This window comes from Oratosquilla oratoria, chromosome 12 (assembly GCF_046742065.1).
Source record: "Oratosquilla oratoria isolate Oo_2021 chromosome 12, ASM4674206v1, whole genome shotgun sequence".
NCBI lineage: Eukaryota > Metazoa > Arthropoda > Malacostraca > Stomatopoda > Squillidae > Oratosquilla > Oratosquilla oratoria.
Window position 1 is genome coordinate 56,502,976 of NC_134788.1, and position 19,319 is coordinate 56,522,294.

The following is a 19,319-nucleotide window of genomic DNA, read 5'->3' on the forward strand; positions in this document are numbered from 1 at the left end:
AAAAAGTCTCCTGTTTGTCATTTTAACCACTTCAGTACACCACAAATTCTATTGTGCAGCATTGGCTGCCATATGTATTTTGCATCACACTACAAGAGTCCCTCAAATAACGCGGGGGTTAGGTTCCTGAAATTACCGTGTATGACCAAATCCGCGTATGCTGACATTCCATATTAAATACCGGTATACACTGTACCCCAGGTAGTTTTTGCAGCTTGCAGGATGGTAATGTAGACCTAAGCTTCAGAACACTTTACCTCATAAGAACATAAGAAATAAAGGAGCCTGCAAAAGACCATAAGGCCTACACTAGGCAGCTCCGTATCCATCACCACCTGTCATCCCCATCCATAAAGTTGTCTAATCGTTTTTTAAAACAACTGATAGTTTCAGCGCTTACTACATGGTCACTAAGTTTATTCCATTCATCGACCACCCTATTAGTAAACCAATTCTTACCTATTTCCTTCTTAAATCTAAATTTGTCCAGTTTATACCCATTACTGCGAGTCCTGCCCTGTTGTTTTATTATGATGACCTTGTTTGCATCACCCTTGTTATAGCCTTTGATCCACTTGAACACCTCTATTAGATCACCCCGCACTCTGCGTCTTTCCAGAGAGTGTAAGTTTAGGTGCCTAAGCCTCTCTTCGTAAGGCAAATTTCCGAGTCCTTGTATCATTTTGGTCATTATTCTCTGTACTGATTTTAGTGAATTTATGTCCATTCTGTAGGATGGAGACCAAAACTGTACCGCATAGTCAAGGATGGGTCTAACTATCGCTAGATAGAGTTTAATAATTACCTCTGCACTTCTATTCGTTACCATCCTAGCAATGAAGCCTAATGCTCTGTTAGTTTTATTTCTGGCGCTAATGCACTGCTTCCTGGTCCGGACTCACCAGAACTCCCAAGTCCCTCTCACACTCAGATTTTTCTAAAAACGTGTTATCTAAGTTGTATCTATTTTCGGGGTTGTGTAGCCCTACGTTTAACACGCTACACTTAGAGATATTGAAGTTCATTTGCCATTTCACCGACCATGTTAACAGTTTATCAAGATCATCCTGCAGAATCTGGGCGTCGTCTCCTGACCTAATTAGGCGTCCTATTTTAGTGTCGTCCGCAAACTTACTAATATCACTATTTAACCCATCGTCTAAGTCGTTTATATACATAATAAACAACAAGGGACCCAAATCCGAGCCCTGGGGGACCCCGCTAGTAACATTGCCCACCTAGATTTTATTCCATTTATGGTGACCCGCTGTTTTCTGTTACTAATCCAAGCTCTAATCCATTCTAACACTTTTCATTCTATGCCATGGGCTTTGATTTTATTTAGTAGTCTCTGGTGTGGCACTTTGTCGAACGCTTTGCTAAAGTCAAGGTAAATAACATCGTAATTTTCATTGTTGTCTGACGCCTTATATACTTTAGTGTAAAAGGATAGAAGATTAGTCACACATGACTTACCCTTGGAGAAACCATGCTGTGAATCACGAATTAAATTATGCCCTTCAATGTGTTCTCTGAGTCTATTTACTATTATTGATTCAAGCATTTTTCCTATAACCGATGTCAAACTGATTGGCCTGTAGTTGCATATAGACGATCTATCTCCCTTCTTAAAAACAGGAACAACGTTTGCCTGCCTCCAAGCAGTTGGAACAGAACCAGTGTCTACTGATTTATTGAATATTTCAGTTAACTGGTCACAGATTTCAAATTTACACTCTTTAAGCATTCTTGGAAAAATTTCGTCTGGACCCGGAGATTTTGTAGCTCTAAGTCTGTCAATCTGCTTGACTACTTCTTCTTTACTAATGCAATGCTGATATTAGTTAGACTACTTTCTTCATCCCCTCTGAAAATCGGATCGCAGTCAGGTACTTTATCTAACCTCTCGTTAGTAAACACCGATAGAAAATAATTGTTAAACTCCTCACTCATTTTTTCTTCCGATTCTATCATGACATTTTCATCGTTTTTAATTGGTCCTATTCTTTCTTTATTCTTTGTTCTATAGAGGTGAAAGAAACCCTTTGGGTTGGATTTTGCTTGACTGGCAACCTTGATTTCATAATTGCGTTTCGCTGAACGTGTATTCCTTTTAACCAGCTTTGCCATTTCGTTATATCTTGATCTAAGATGGAAGGGTAGTGAGTAGTGGGATGAGGAAGTAAAAAAGGTTGTAGAGGAGAAAAAGCAAGCATTCACAGATTGGTTACAAAGTAGGATGAGAGAATCATATGAGAGGAACATAAGAAAGAGAAGAGAAATAAAGCATAAGATAAAGGAGGCAAAGAGGAGAGCAAATGTGAAACAAGGTAAGAGTATGGTAGAAATTTTTGAAAGTAATAAAAATATATTTTGAAAGGAAATTAAGACAGGAAGAATAGGTGAATCAATTCGAGAAGAAAAGGTAAAAAGCACAGATGGAGAGATGATAATAGAAGAGATGGCAGTAAGAGGAAAATGGGCAGAGTATTTTTGGGAGTTGGTAAATGTGAAGTAGGACAAGGAGGGAAAGGTAGTTGCAATGGGAAGCATTAAGAAAATGACAGTAATGAATTAGGAAAATGGAGGATGAATAAGAAAAGATGAGGTGAAAGCAGTTATTAAAATGATAGAATTAGGTAAGGGACCCAAGTTAGATGGGTGTATTGTGGAGTGTCTAAAGAAGGGAGGAACAGTGATGGTGGACTGGCTGGTGAAGTTGTTTAATGATTGCATTAAGGAGGGCAGAGTGCTAGAGGGCTGGAGGAGTGCCTGTATAGTTCTGGTTTACAAGGGAAAAGGGGACAAGTATGAATGTAGTAATTTCAGAGGGATCAGTTTGTTGTGTGTAGTTGGGAAGGCTTATGAAAGGGTTTTGATTGAGGGGATAAGGAGAGGAACAGAGGGAGTTATCAGTGAAGAACAGTATGGGTTTAGGACAGGTAGGGGTTGTGTGGATCAGATTTTTGTATTTACCTAATTGTATTTACCTAGTTGTATTTTACAGGATGAGAGCTATGCTCATGGTGACCCACTTTTGTATTGTTCAGCATCCAGTGCTAAGGCAGATATATGAAAAAGGTTTTGGAAAAGATAAGGATTTTTTTTTTTACCTTTATGAATTTGGATAAGGCTCATGACATGGTAGACAGGAAGTCAGTATTGCAGATATATATGATAGGAGGAAAGCTGTTAAGAGCACTCAAGAGTTTTTACAAGAGTAGAGCCTGTGTTAGAATTAGAAATGGTGAGGGTGAATCATTTGAGGTAAAGGTGTGACTTTACCAGGTATGTGTAATGTTGCCTAGCCTGTTCAATTTATATATGGATAGGGTGGTGCAAGAGGTAAATGCAAGGGTAATGGGCCAGGGATTGGAAATGGTTAAAGAAAATGGAATAAAGTAGAAGATAAGCCAGTTGTTTGCTAATGACACTGTGCTTGTGGCAGGATTAGAGGAAGGACTAAGGAAGTTAGTGACAGAGTTTGGGAAAGTGTGCAAAAGAAGGAAGTTGAAGATAAATGTAGGTAAAAGTAAGATGATGAGATGTACTTGGAGAGTGGATGGTAGCAAACTGAAAGTGCATATTAAGGAAGAGAAACTGGAGGTGGATTGCTTTAGATACTTGAGTGTTAATGTGGCTGAAAAGGGAGGAGTGGAGATAGAGGTAGAATATAGACTGAGAGAAGCAAGTAAATGCCTTGTGGGATTAAAATGTGTAATGAGAAAAAGATATTTGCGAATGGATGCTAAGAGGAGATTATGCCAACAGCACTGTATGGGGCAGAAACATGGAACATAAGAGAGGAAGAGTTTAAATGTATCTACCTAGTTGAATTTTATGGGAAGGGGAGTTATGCTCGTTTGAGATAAAATGACCAAGAACTATGATAGGGGTTACTAGGCTGGACAGAGTGAGAAATGAGGTGAGGAGGAGAGTTGGGGGTGGAAAAGGAGTTGGGAGATAGGGTTGATGAAAGAGTATTGGGATGGTTTGGACACATGGAAAGAACTAGTAAAGAAAGATTAGTAAAAGGGGTGTGGAAGGCAGAGGTGGAATCGAGTGAGTATGAGGGGGTGACCAAGGATGAGATGGATGGATGGGGTAAAAGAGCATTGAGAGAAAGGAGAATGTCTGTTGAGGAAGGGAGAAGACAGAAGATAGGGGTGAGTGGAGAATGGTTGTGCATGGACGATGCTGTGATACATGGGAGTGGGTGGGGGATGGGGGTGAGGGAGTGTGCATGAATTATATTTTGAAACAGTTTGTAGGGATTTCTCCCCATCTTCTCTTTTTCTGCATGAGTGGATGGAGAGGGAGGGTTGCCGATTAAATGAAGTGGCCTTGCTGTGGATGTTGTTGTTCCCTAGACTGTCTGTCTGAGCAGTCCCGTCTCAAGGAATGTCATGGCTGAAACAGGGTTTTCCCATAAATTCTTTATGGAGTGTATGTTGTGTTGTTTGCATGCATGATTGTGTATAATGCAGTCTTCCATGATATATTGAATAGTATGGGGTGAAGTGTTACATCCTGGGCATTTGTCCACAATGTGGTCATCCAGTCTCTTCTGGTAGCTTAGAAGGGCTGCTGGGTGGTAGCCTCATCACAGTCTGGCCAGGTGGACTCTGTCCTTTCATGGGAGAGAGGATTCAGAGGGATGGCTATCAGGGGGTCTGGCATGCAGCAATGTCTTGTCTTTTAGAGTGTTAAGGGAACAGTGAGTGATGTGATTATGAATATGTTTCCAGAGGCTGGTATTTGGTGGTTTTGGAGGAAGAGAAGAAAGTATTTGTATGTGATATAGATATTTGGGTGTTTTTTTTTTTTTTTTTGGCATGTGTGGATGTTCTGCTATGTAGTGTAATGGGTGTGCTGTATTTGTGGAAGTTGCAGCAAGTGTTTTTGTGTCTCTCATGTCAAGGTGATCTTTGACCTTGAGGACTTTTGTTTCATAATTTAGGTGGTCTGTATGTGTTGTATATGTGCAGCCTGTAATTGTTTTTAATGCTTTGTTTTGTATGGCCTGAAGGGTGTTGAGGTGTGTCTCACTGAGATTAGGTGCCCATGCTGTGATTGTACTGTGTCTTGCTGCATTGCTTCTGGCCCAGGGCAGTGGGTGAGATGCAAAGATGATGACCCATCATCCAGGAGGAGCCAAAAAAAGAGGGAAGGGGGGATGAATGCCAGTGGAGTGGATGTGGGGATGAAATGGGTGGGAGTGGTTTGTGTCTTCGACTTTGGCTACCTCCCTTATAAAGGGTATAGTGGTATGGTGGGCTTGAAGTTAGATTTTTGAGAAAGGCTTGTTGATGATTCTGTATTGCTGTTTATGTGATGATATTCTGTCTTGGGTTGCCTTAACTGCTTCATGTGTGGTGATGGGGGATTCAGTTTTGATTCTTGATGGCTTTTACTGCTGTCCACATTTTTCCATTGTCAGTCTTTCAACCTAATTTGTTTATTTTTTTCTTAGTTTTCCTTTTGTTTCTTGTTAATTTGTTTTGCAATGTTGCTGCTTAGTTGCTTTAGTTTTTTTTTTTTTTTTGTATGCAAAATTTCTTTTTTAAGTTGTTTACTTTTTCTTTAAGGATGCTATCTCATGTGTGAAGCTGGGGATGATTATTTTTTGTAGTAGCCTCTGGGTAAGTGTTTTTTACTTGCTTTCAGGATGGTAGTTACTATTTTGTTTACAGCTTTATCCAGGCATGGGAATTGGTCTATTTTAAAATGTTCTAGTTCCTTCTTAATGTCTTTTAGGTAATTTTGCCAGTTTGCTTTTTGGTAGTTTATTAGTCTTGTTGGTTGTGGTTTGTAGATTCTCTTCTGGTTCTATGGTGATTTTAGATGGGAAATGATCAAATGATAGATCATGTATGGTTTCCTATGTGGTTTGGGTTTTGTATTGTGGGTGAACACATTGTTATGTCAGATAATACTGGTTGTTGATCCTTTTGGAGAGGTTGTTGGGGTTGTTGCTGGAATTCATTATGTTTAGGTTAGGGAGTTATTCAAGAATGTTGTGTCCTCTTTGATCTGCTGTTTGTGTGACGAAGTCAGTGTGGTTGTGCATTCAGATCACTTGCTAGTATGTTCATTTGTTATCAAGTTGTGAGGTTGGAGTTGTGGGATAATTCCTTGGAGTTTATGTATTTGGAGGGATATATATGTTTGTGATATTGCAGCTAATTTGTGTCCGGGCTATGATTATTTCAGTGATGGTGTCTGTGATTGATTATATATTTGGTGTCCCATATTTTGTTTGAGAAAGGTATGCAGATGTGTACTAGTGTTATAGGTCAACCATTGTATTTTGTGTTGTCTTCTCTTGTGTAATTTGTGAATGGAGATATATTCTTTTGTGTGTTTTTTTCTTGTATGAGTGCATTATGTATGTTGTGTTCAAGTAGGAAGTGGAGCAGTTCTGTGTGTTCAGTCTACTTTGTTAGGGGGGGTGTTAGTACCAACTTTTTGATATACCCCCCTTACAATATGGATATGGTCAGTATAAATGAAAAAAATATATATATATACCAATCATTAACCATTTAATCAAGCCTAACCCCCTTACATATGCCTTGAAGTTTGCACTTCCCCCAAAATGTTTTTGACTCAAAATTGCCTCACAATACAGTAATACAGTAAGGACATTAGATTAATTAGAGACAAATAATAGTGTACATCAAGCACAGCAAAACCAGAATATGTGTCCAATTTTAGTGTTCAGAGTGTGTTACTGTTCAATACTGTCAACAGATAGTCACTGACCTAGGATTATGTCCATGGGCTCATTAAAATCTTCCATTGTCACCTCTGCATTGAAGTTAATGTTCTTGAGGTACAGTTTTGGGTTCAATACATATATGTTAATTGGAAACTTCTTATGGTCTTTCATGAGGTGAAATAGGTTGCTTGATTTCAGCAGGGAAAGTGACGTGTCTTGAGCATAGCAAACCTCCAGGTACAGGTGTTCAACTTTTATATTTACCTAGTTGTATCTTATGGGAAGGGGAGTTATGCTCGTGATGTCCCATCTTTGTATCTCACAGTGTCTAATTTGATCTTAAATTTGTGTATAGTTTTTGCACACACTATTGTTTCATCCAGATTGTTCCAGAGGTCCACCGCTGTGTGTGGATTTTTTTTTTTTTTTTTTTCCAGGTATCTTCTATAGTTGTCCCTTTTGAGTTTCTTCTTATGTCTCCTTGTATTTCTCTTATCCCAATTTAGTAAGCCCTCTCTATCAAGGACTTCCATACCTTTCATGATTCTGTAGATGGTCAGCATGTCACATCTTTCTTTTCTTTGTTCCAGAGTCGGTAAATTCAGTTTTGACAATCTCTCCTCATATGACAGGTTTGAAAGTGTTGGGGCCATCTTTGTAGTTGCTCTCTGGATTCTTTCAATCTTCTTTATATTATTTTTGGTACTGGGTGACCATAGTGTCACAGCATACTCCAGTCTAGGCCTTATTAGTGTGAGTAGTATTTTTCATACAATTTCTTCATCCAAAAAAGTAAAAGCCATCTTTACTGATCTTAGCAAGTTGTATGATTCTCCAGCAATTTGATTTATCTATTTATCAGGGGACATGTCATTTGTAATGGTTACTCCCACTTTCTTTATTACTTTCATTCTGATTTGATATTGACCTTATATTCTTTTTTTACTTTGTCCAAATTCCATTCAAATTCCATTATGCTACATTTCTTGATGTTGAAGTCTACTTTCTACTGACTCAATTTCCAAACCTTGTTCATGTCTCTCTGCAGTGATTCATAATCCGTTTCAGTATTCACTTTCCTCAGCAATTTAGCATGATCTACAAAGAAACCCATGTAACATTCCACATCTTCATCCATGTCATTCATATAAATAGCAAACATTATTGGAGCCAATACTGATCACTGTGGAACTCCACTAATCATCTCTTTCTAAGCTGAACTCTTCTCTCTGAGCACTACCCTCATTTTTCTTCCATGTGAAAAAAAAAAAATCCTCTATCCAGTTTAGTAGATTACTTTATCCCCTCCTATATTTTCCATTTTTTAAAATAATTTCTTATGTGGCACTTTGTTGAGGGATTTTTGTAAGTCTAGGAAAGTGCAATCAGGCCATCCAACCCTTTCTTGTATATCTTTTAGTCTTAAGCAGAAACAGATAAAAATTGTAGCACATGATCTTCCCTGCCTGAATCCAAACTGTCTTGAATTTATTATATTGTTTTCTTCCCGGTGTTTTTTTTTTTTTTTTTTTTTCAAATTTTGGCTACAATACTTGTAAGGGAAACCAGTCTGTAATTTGGTGGGTCTTCTTTGTTTCCTCCTATGTATACTGGAACAATATTGGCATTTTTCCAATCATTGGGTATTTTTCCTTCTTTGAATGAGCAACTTGTTATGTTATATTTTTTGTCTATTAATTCTTCTTTACATTCGTTCAGTATCCAGTTTGCTATTCTGTCTGGGCCATGTGATTTCCTGACATCAATGTTCATTAATATTCCCATTATTTCTTTTTGTGTTATTCTTATTTCCCTCATGGGGGTGGAGGATTACACTTTGTTTCCATCATCCCAGTGCTGTACTTTTTCTCCAGTGAAAACCAACTTAAAGTAATTGTTCATGACTTTAGCCATTTCTAAATCTTCTTTGTACACTATATTTCCAAGACGTAGTTACACCATTTCCTGTTTATTTTTAGATTTACCATTTTGTATCTATAGAATAGCTTAGGTTGATCTCTACATTTTTCTATAATTTCTTTTTTCCTCTCTGTGCACTGTTACATATTCATTTCTTTGATGTATGTTTTCCACTGACCATGTTATCTTTTTCCATCTTTTCCAAACTCTATCTCCTCTTTCACCTCACTGCATCTTCTGCTGAACCGGCAATTATACAACTTTTCCCATCTCTGTCTAGGTACATATTTATCCACTTCTTCATTATATATTTTCATCAGAATCATTCATTTCTCTTCCACTTGTGTCTCTTGATTGTACAATTTTTTCCAATTTGCATTTTGAAAAAAAAAAAAAAAATCTTATGTTTCCTAAAGTCTGTTTTGTTGTGCAATAGTCTTCCTTTTCTGTATTTCTCATTCTCTCTATATATAAGTCCTCTAGTTCAAGTTTTATCAATATGTGATCACTCTTCCCAAATGGTGCCTTGTATTAATATCCACAATTTCAGGTTCTGATGTAAATATTGATTCTAGTCTTGATGGTTCTTAATTATTTCTATATTTAGTATTTTCTTTTACCTATTGTGTCATTGTATGTTCTAGTCATGCCAAGTAATACATTTCTGCATAGATCCTTTCCACTTTTCATAGCCATCTCTTCCCAACAAATTTCTTTGCAATTAAACTCTTCCATAAGTACCATGCTACCTCCATTCTCACTCAATGAATGCCTTGTATTTACTAACATTTTAGAATACTCACTCTCTCCTTATATTTTCTAACATTTTAGAATACTCACTCTCTTTCCAAGAGTCCATTTTTGTGAGCACATAAATCAATACAAACCTTCTACTTTTCGTGTCGCTATCTTTAACTTTTATCATGATCATTTCCACACTGTTTATATCTCTCTGACCTTTGTCACATCTATGTTTTTCTTGGCCAGAAACATGACTCCGCCCTGTTTCTTGTTTTTATTTTTAATCCAATAATTATTATATAACCCATGTCCAACACTATTTGGTGGCAATGGACCCCTTAATTTTGTCTCTCTATGTTAGTATAAGCCACTTTTAATGTTCTTCCTTATCCATTTTGTTTGCTGTTTCTTTCATTTTGCTTATGCAAGCATCGGGTACAGACAGTTGCTCACCGGACAATTGCTCACCGAACAAGTGATAAATAGGACATTTGCTCACCAAAGGATTATTTTAGTTATATTGAAGTTTATTACAGCAATAATATACAAACAATATATAAACCTAATAACATGATATACAGGATTTTTTAGTGATATTGAAGTTTATTACAGCAATAATACAGAATTTTTTGTTATATTGAAATTTATTACAGCAATAATACACAAACAATATACAAACTTTCATATTTTAGTTTTTAATTAATTATAAAATTCAATACCAATTTCTTCCATCAACATATAGTGATTACAGTTTTATAACTGGTGCAGTACTGAAGTGGGTTTATTGTCCTTTGTGGATTACAAGTCCAGTCTAATGGTGTGGCCAACTGCATTTAGAAAGTCAGGAAGACACTGACTTCCTGCAGCATACCCCTGGCACAGATAAAGTAAATCTTTATCATAATTGTTAGAGGCCAAGAACTTATCAAACTCTACAATATAATCTATTGTATTGTTTTTAGTGGGTTTCATTGACTACTTACCCTAACACTTCTAGTTTATGAACTAGAAGTGTTAAGGTTAGGAGTCAATTCAGACTATGAAAGTAAAATTTTCGACTTATTAAATGCCACACCATTAGACTGGACCAGTTAAAGATCATTACTATATATTGATGGAAGAAATTGGTATTTGATTTTATAATGAATTAAAAACTAAGTTTGGATATTGTTTCTGTATTATTGCTGTATGTATAATACAATATAACTAAAAAAAAATCCTGTATATTGTTGGTTATTAAGTTCAAGAAAAGTAAAAAATAATCCTTTGGTGAGCAAATGTCCTATTTGTCACTTCTCCGGTGAGCAACTGTCCGGTGAGCAATTGTCCGGTGAGCAACTATCCGGTGAGCAACTATCCAGTGAGCAACTGTCCTACACCCTGCAAGCATACCACTTTCTCAGCCTCATGTCTAGGACTCTCCAGTAGAACTCCTTTCTTTTGGCCTCCATTCTCTTGACATTTTTTTCTTTAGCTTCATCTCTTAAGTGTCTTCTCTTTCTTTTTCCTCGACATACATTTCCCTTTTTATCCATATATTGTTGTAGTGTTTACTCTTTGCTAACTTTCCTGACTTTGCTAGTATGTTTTCTACTACCATTTGTGACCTTAGTTTTATCTTTAGAGGTCGATTTCTTTCTTTTGAATATTGTTCCCTTCTATATACTTCTTCCTTTTCTACTTCTTGGTCTCTGTCTTATGATTATTTTTGTTATTTCTTTTTCTGCTTTTTCCCTCAAATACCTGACCATGCCATGTTTTTCATTTAGTTCATCTACAACAATACACTTTTTTATCCACTGTATCCCTAGCCCAATCTGCTTTCACTTTGATAACTTGAATTTTTGTGTCCTTTGCATTCTCCTGCCTTTGCTGTTGTAGTACTTCTTAAAAGCTATCTCTTTGTTTTTCTTTTTCATTCCATTTCTTAATCTTCCGCAAATTTTCCTCTCCTAATTTTTCTTCCATTCTTTCAGATATTGCTTATATTTTTGTAATATACCACTTTTTAAATTCTCACTATTGGTGGTATCTTTGTTTTTAATCCTTTCATTTTCATATTTAACCTCAATTAGTTCTCTTTCTAATTCACACAGTTCATTGTTTATTTCAGTATTCTTTTTCTTTAAATCATACACTTCTTTGTTTACTACAAAGAATTCTGTTCTTAAGTTCATAACCTCTTCAGTACGGTGAATTCCCTTTCCCATGAGTTTCTGTTAAAACTTATCTCCCTTTCTGTGTCTATGATTCGACTCAAATTTCTTCTTTCATACTTACCAAAACCAGAAAAATGATTGTCAGTACCTAGCCTAATTGATACCCTTAGGGTTTCCAGGCCTCTGTTTACATTAAGTTTTAGTATAAGGCCTCCAGAGGGCTCTGCGTTTGTGTAGACGTTCGATTCAAAACCGTCGCCATTTTCACTTGATCCTTGTAGATTTCGTTGCATTTTCTCTCCATAGACATTACTAGCACTAGTTTTTTGGGCAACCACAAGTGTTCCCCCTCTCACCCAATACAACCCAGGCCTCCTCTCCTTGCACTGTTGAGAATTTTCATCTTAATTTGGAGCTCTAGTTGACGCTCTTGACTGCTTGTTGTCAGTCTCTGCCACATCCTCATCTATTGCAGCAGCTGAGGTGAATGGTCCTCCCATTCTTTTCAGCTTGTCCAGGTCCTTTTTTTTTCCAATGTACTGCTACATTGGCAATCTCTTTGTCCTGCAGGCCTTGTTTCATCAGTTCATCTTGCCTTGTGTTCCATGCCAGCATCATTTCTGGTAGTTTTCCTCCTTTCCTAACCACACTGCCATAGGCCCTGAATGACCCTGATTGCTTTCTATTGATAAGATCTGTCAACTTGGCTTCGACCTGTGCTGCTGATCCACTGCTACTTTGAGTATGGCATCTCAGATGTCCTCATTATACTTTGTATGCTGGAACCTTTCCTGGGACACAAACTTGTGAGCTGTCCAGGATCTTAAGAACTGCCATCCTAAGAGCAGCCAAGTTATTCCTGGACTCAGAAGCAATGCTCATGGTCAGTAGGGTAATGTATGTTCCAATGACAGTGATAACCTGAATAGAAAAATAACCAGTACCCTGCTTCTTTGACTGTCATCAGAATAAGTCACAACTACTTGTTCATCAGAGTCCATGATCTCCTGGACAATTTCATCCAGCACCATGACACTCTTGGATTCTGGCAGGGTGCCCAGATCAATAATTTCTGGCTCATGATGTGCTTTCCAGTTTTACCCAAACATTTTGTTGCAGACTATGATCACAGTTGATTTTGCTTGCCACTCAGACATGTGTTAGCAGCTCTTCAATTTATCAACAGTCTCGTAGAATTCTGGTCAGACTTTCCGTATACTTTCGTGGAGGTACTGATATTGGTGTGGCAATACATCATGCTGCTGAATGACTGTGTCTGTTGCCATCCACCACTTCATAACACTTGGACCCTTACCTCCTTCAGCAGAAATATGACTTTCAGCATCAGAGGTGTTGTGTGTGTCTATGCCAGCATCTTCAGAATCAGACTGTTCACTGTCCTCAAAGGATACAACTGACACAGAGATTTCTTTCTCTTTTTCACAGCTCTCATTCTTTCAAGACTACATATTCCTGCTCTGATGCTCTATTGTTTTCATCCATTTTGTGTCTACGAAGTCCTTACAGTACATTTTCTTTTGGGTTCTTTGATCTTCAAGGAAAGCCCATTCCATTTCACCCATTTTCACCTCATGTTCCAGTTCCATCTTCTTGTGCATTTTAGAGTCCTGGCAGAACTCTTCCATCAACTGTTTCATCCTTTCATTAAAGCCTACTGCTCTCACTTTAAAACTGTCACTTTGTCACTGTTTCTGTGCCTGGATCAGTGACAAATTAACTGTACAGCTTTAGGATGTGTTTATGTGTCTGGTGTGGATGGTGTACAGACTGCAGAATAGCCAATGTTCCTGAACCGGCTCTGCCAGCAGCTGAGCTGCTGCATAGAGTGCTGAGCTTGGGCTGCCCGCTTTGGCTGCAGCAAGTAGAGCATATTCTGTATGACATCTTTGCCAGTTGGGAGCATCCCATGTGGTAATTCTGCTCCCTCTATATAGTCCACACCATACAGTCTTCTTAGAATGAGATCTTGTGTCTATGCTAGCCATATCAATTTAACCTGTAAAATGAGAAGTAATATTATGTTCTTGTAAACAATTACATATATTTGGTTCCATTCATTAGTTCACCTGAAAGCACACACACACACTTGTTAAATTGGGACAAGAGGGCATTGAAAGAAACTTAGAAAAGATAGTTATAGAAGAGATCTGAAGAAGAACAGTTTTCCACACAGAGTGGTGGACATTTGGAACAAACTAGACAAAAAAATAGTGTGTGCAAAAACCACTCATGAATGTAAGAGCAAACTAGACACTGTGAGATACAAAGGTGGGACACCACAAGCATAGCTCCCCTTCCCATAAAATACAACTAGGTAAATACGTACACACACACTAAAGATGGAAGAGACAAAGCCTGGAAAAGATGGAAAAAAGACAAAAAAAAAAAAAAATGGCAAAGATACATCAAACTAAAAATTGAATATGGAAAAATATGCAGGGAAGAAAAAGAAACTATGAAAAAGGCATAATAGAAAAATGCAAGAATCAACCTAAATTATTCTACAGATATGTAAATGACAAACTAAAAGACAAATATGAAATAGTGAAACTACACGAAAGAAATAAAGAATATGTAGATGATGCAGAAATGGCTGAAATTATGATAAAACATTTTGAATCTGTATTCACAATTGAAAGCTCACAAAATTGGGAGGAAAGACAGAAAGATCCCCCACAATGAAAGAAATAACTGTGACACAGAAATAAATAAGGGAACAAATAAAAAACCTAGACATCAGAAAGTCATATGGGCCGGATAGAATTGCAAATTGGATATTGAAAGAATGTATAGATGATCTGACAGACAAAATACACAAGATAATTGATTTCTCAAAGAAGGAAACGTACCACAAGATTGGAATAATGCAAACATTGTACTAATATACAAAAGAGGGGACAAAGAAAATCCAACCAACTATAGACCAGTCTCCCTTACAAGTACAATAGCAAAAATATAAAAAAAAAAGTTATCCAAAGTAAATGGATTAAACACTTGGAGAACAAAATACTAAATCCAATACAATTTGGATTTAGATGTGGAAGATCGTGTGCCACATAGTTCTCTTCCCGTAAAATACAACTAGGTAAATACAAAAAACTGATTATCATGCAAAATCACACATCATATTTTTGGTTGATTTTGTGGGTGACAACTTTCAAACAGCATGTACAGGGGGTTTAGATGATCCTATGAACCAAATGTTGGTACTCCCGGATTTAGGTAAGCCTAAACCATATTGTTTGGGGTTACTGCATCGAAAGGATGGCTTTTGCAAAATAGCACAACCCCCTACTTATATTCATTTGCATGTTTAGGGTGTGTTTATGTTCAGGGTGTATTTCCTCGATGTTCTTTTTTTTTTTTCAAACTCCGTTATACTACATTTCTTGATGTTAAAGTTCCCTTCCATTTTTTTTTTTTTTTTTTTTTTTACTCATTTTCCAGATTCTAAGTTTCTCTGTAGTGATTCACAATCTTCATTTCATTTGCTTCACTTCTAAGTGCCTTTTCATCTGTTTTTCCTCACCACTCATTTATTTATTTATTTATTTTATCTATACATTATTTTTAATTTTTACTATTTGCTAGTTTTGTTGTTTTTGAAAGTACTTTTTCTGCTATCTTTTTAGACACCTTAGTTTGATTTTTAGTGGCCTATATTGTTTTTCTTTAGAGTATTTTCCTATTCTATGCACTTCCTCAATCTTATAGTCCATATCCTGTCCCTCCTCTTGTATCTCCTTCAGAATTGCTTTAGCAATTTCTTTCTCATCTTTGATATCTGGGTACATTGTGTTTTTCTTTAATACCATAACTACAATGTGTTTTTTTACCCACTGTGTCCCTGACCCAATTTTCTTTTTCCTTAATTACTTTGAAAGTTAACTTTTGATTTTCTTGTTCCACTTTCCATTGTTTCTTATTTCTCGTAGATCAGTCTTCGTAATTATTTCTCCTACTTTCTTGGTCGCCACTCTTTTTTCAAGAGCTTGTTTTTGTTTTTGTCTTCATTTTTCATTCTTTCATTCTCATTTTTGATCATATTTAATTTTTTTTTTTCAGATCAGCAAGCTCCTTGTTGGTCTTGTCATTAGCTCCTTTAAGTTATTTCTTTGTGCATTGCCCTGTACTTTTCAATTCTATTAGTTCATCCAACAAATCAGTAATATCCCTATTTCTTAAAATACTTTTGTACCTAGCTTCTCTAACTACACACCAGTACCTAAAAACCCAACTTCACTTGCAAACCCTGAGAAAGCGTAATTATCAACATTTTTCTTTAGGAGAAGAGTAGTGTCCAATAAAATTTCTTGATATTCAGCTTCATTCCAGGCTCTTGTATTGTCTTGGGGTGGACATATGCCACCATGAAGTCTCTATTGTATTTACCTAGTTGTATTATACAGGAAGGGAGCTTCTGACTCAGGCAGTGGGAGAGGGACAGGGATGACCCTGCATCCACAAGGAATTAAAATAAAGAGAAGCAAATGGTTGACAGATAGCAGTGGGATGGGTGCATACCTTGGTGGGCTACCTCTATTTTAAGGGAGAAGATAGAGAAGATAATGCCTGTTTCCACACCAGGACATTTTGGGTTATTTTGGTTATCTAAAAACACTAATCCAAGAATCATACCAGTTGTCAAAAAATATATAAATATATATATATATATATATATATATATATATATATATATATATATAAATAAACAAATAAAATAAAAAAAATTCTGCTCCTTATCCCTTTTTTTTTCTTTATTTATTTATTTATTTATTATTTTTTTTTTTTTTTTATTTTTGTCAGTTACAACTAACATGTCTGCCCTATATCAAACCAGAGGTGAAGTTGTAGAGATAGTTAAGGAGAGACTTAAGGAGTGTAGTAAAGTGGAGTGTCAGCAGAAAGTAAAAGCAATCAATATTCTTTTTTGAGTGACTTGATCCAGAGGGATGTCACTAAAGTCAATAAAACATTAACTGCATAAAGCATACAGCCAATACTCTATACTTTTCTTGTATGTGATATCTGTTAAAGACTATTGCCGTAGTGACAAAATGTTCTGGTTTCTCACCCTGGGAGTTATTGAAACCAATTCATATGCCAGAGGAGGTACTAGAAGTAAAGCAAGTAATTAAAACTATCAGTTTAGTAACTGTTGTCCTTTTAAGGTTGGTCTATGGGAAGAGTATTATTTTCCGTATTTTTCGGACCAAAAGGTGCGGGCAAAATCCTTAAAATCGGCCAAAATCGGGTGGTGCGGCTTATCGTGAGGTGCGCCTTATGTGTGGCTTCAGTGCAAAAAAATGCCTCGGAAAGTGAGTACTATTTTGACACGTTTCGTTGCTAGCCTGCCGACGGCGAGAGTGCATAGGCCTAGCAAAAGTTACAACCAAGTTATAACCAAGATGCATGTATCTTGACAAGAAAATTGCGAAAACTTCGACAGTTTTTGAGTCCATGCCACCGCATTCATTCATGCTATCATAGCTATGACATGATAGCGTCCACAACACAGACAGCCATTTTACATTGGTCTAGTCTCGCTCCACTCAGACTGTAGTCATTTGGGTATTTTTTTAGTTTCGACCATGGGCGCAATATAGCAACAGAAAATTAATTATCAATTTTGTAAATTAAAATGTATCAACGTAATATGCAATTTTGTGGGCGGAAATGAAAATAAAAAATACCTTGCTACAAGCAAATATGCTAATGAACGAAGTCGGTAGCATAGAATCTGGACGCCATCTTGTCGACTGTCAATTGACGGCCTCGGTACTCCCGACAGCACCTCGCCAAATACATTTTCTCGAAGGAATGTTATGGAGCGGAGATACATACGTTCCCTCAAGCTGCAAGAACTTTGTATACCCTGCAAGCTGAGAGAGTGGTTGAAAAGCCCGCCAATGTCTCTCACGACGACGACAACGAGGACGAGTCGGATGACATTTAATTTGCAGGTAATGATTTATTAAACACAGGTTAGGTTAGACGAATTTATCATCCTTTCATTTCTTCGACGTCGGCATCTATCATAACAAACATGGCGTACCAATCGTCCGACATGACTTCGTTACTTACGAAATCTGTTTTAGCACCTTTTTTGTTTTTCATTTCCGCTCACAGAATTGCATATTACGTTGATACATTATAATTTACAAAATTAATAATTTTCTATTGCTATATTGCGCCCATGGTCGAAACTAAAAATTCACCTTCATTTGTAATCTTGTGTTTTTAAGTGAATAGAGATTTCCGGGAATAAAACTGCTAATGTTGGTTTTATTCCCCACAATTCCCGTAACGTGTTTATGTTGTTTTTTAGGGGTAGTGGCAGGGCAGACCGTCTATGGAGGTAGTCTGATTTCACTGACCAAAATAAAAATATATATCATTTACTTTTGTAATTTTGCTAAATCCCAACCGATTTTTCTCATTCGACAACGAAAATGTTCAGTTCTGAATGCACTCACATATGCATGATTATCCGATGACGAGACCAGGTGCGCCTTATGGTCAGGCGCGCCTTGTGTAAGGACGGGGAATAGCAAATTACGGGTGCGCCTTATGGTCCGAAAAATACGGTTATGAAATTTTTATTTCAGTTTATTTTTCTATTTGCATTTTCATATATCTTTTAATCATATTCTTGAAGGAGATATCAAAACTATTCCTCAAGAGCCAGAAGACTGTCCATGGTTGGAAGATTCAGGAGTTCCAGAATGCACAGGCGAAAATTTGGAATTATGTATAACCTCAGAACAAATTGAGGTGTCTCTTAGTATGGCAGAGTACTCCTTTGAAACAGAAGAATGGTTCAAGGTAAGATGAAGTCATTCTATAGTTCATGACTAATTTGATGAAACTTGTTCAATTTTCAACTAAGAATACAAGTATCCTATGAAATTTTTAGGGAATGGTTTTTGGGGAAAATGCAGTTTTACGCTAATTCCTTTAACCATCTCCAGTCCTCTGCCCATTACCCTTGCCTTGACTCCCTGCACCACCCCATCAATGTACACATTGAAGAGTTATGGCAACATGACACATCCCTGACACAGTCCCACCTTTACCTCACACCATTCTCTCCATTTCCCATTGCAACAGGCTCTGTTACTCTCATAAAAACTCTTGACTGCCCTTAACAGCTTTTCCCCAACCTCATATATCTGTACAACCTGCCACAGTGCTTTCCTGTCTACACTGTAATGAGCCTTTTCCAAATGCATAAAGCCCCAAAAAACATCTTTACCTTTTGCCAAAGCTTTCTCACATGTCTGCTTTACTGCAAAAATCTTATCTTATTCATGCAATCCCTACCTTTCATAAACCCACACTGTTCCTCATTAATTACTCTCTCTGCTCCTCTCCTAATCCTTTCAATTAAAACCCTCCCATAAGCCTTCCCAACAACACTCAACAAACTGATCCCTCTGAAAATAGTATACTCACATTTGTCCCCTTTCCCCTTGTAAAGCAGAACTATACAGGCACTCCTCCAGTCCTATGGCACTCTACCCTCTGTTACACACACCTTAAACAACTTCACTAGCCAGTCATCCACTATTACTGTACCTCCCTTTTTCAGACACTCCACAAGATACCCATCTAACCCAGGTGCCTTTCCTGTTCTCATTATTCTCAGTTATTCGCACCTAATTTCTTCTCTTTTCCCCTCCATTTTCCTTTCCCATCACTGTCATTTTCTTAGTGCTTCCCACTGCTACCACAAATCCCTCCCTATCCTCCTCCAC

The 19,319-nt window shown here is 37.2% G+C and overlaps 1 protein-coding gene across 1 annotated transcript in view; it reads left to right on the forward strand.

Moving 5' to 3' along the window:
* The window catches only part of LOC143030412 (uncharacterized), a 65,619-nt gene that overhangs the window by 24,655 nt on the left and 21,645 nt on the right, over window positions 1-19,319 (forward strand). The window contains exon 7 of the mRNA XM_076193560.1: window positions 18,221-18,387. Coding sequence (XP_076049675.1) covers window positions 18,221-18,387 — 167 coding nt within the window. The remainder of the gene's footprint in view (window positions 1-18,220; window positions 18,388-19,319) is intronic.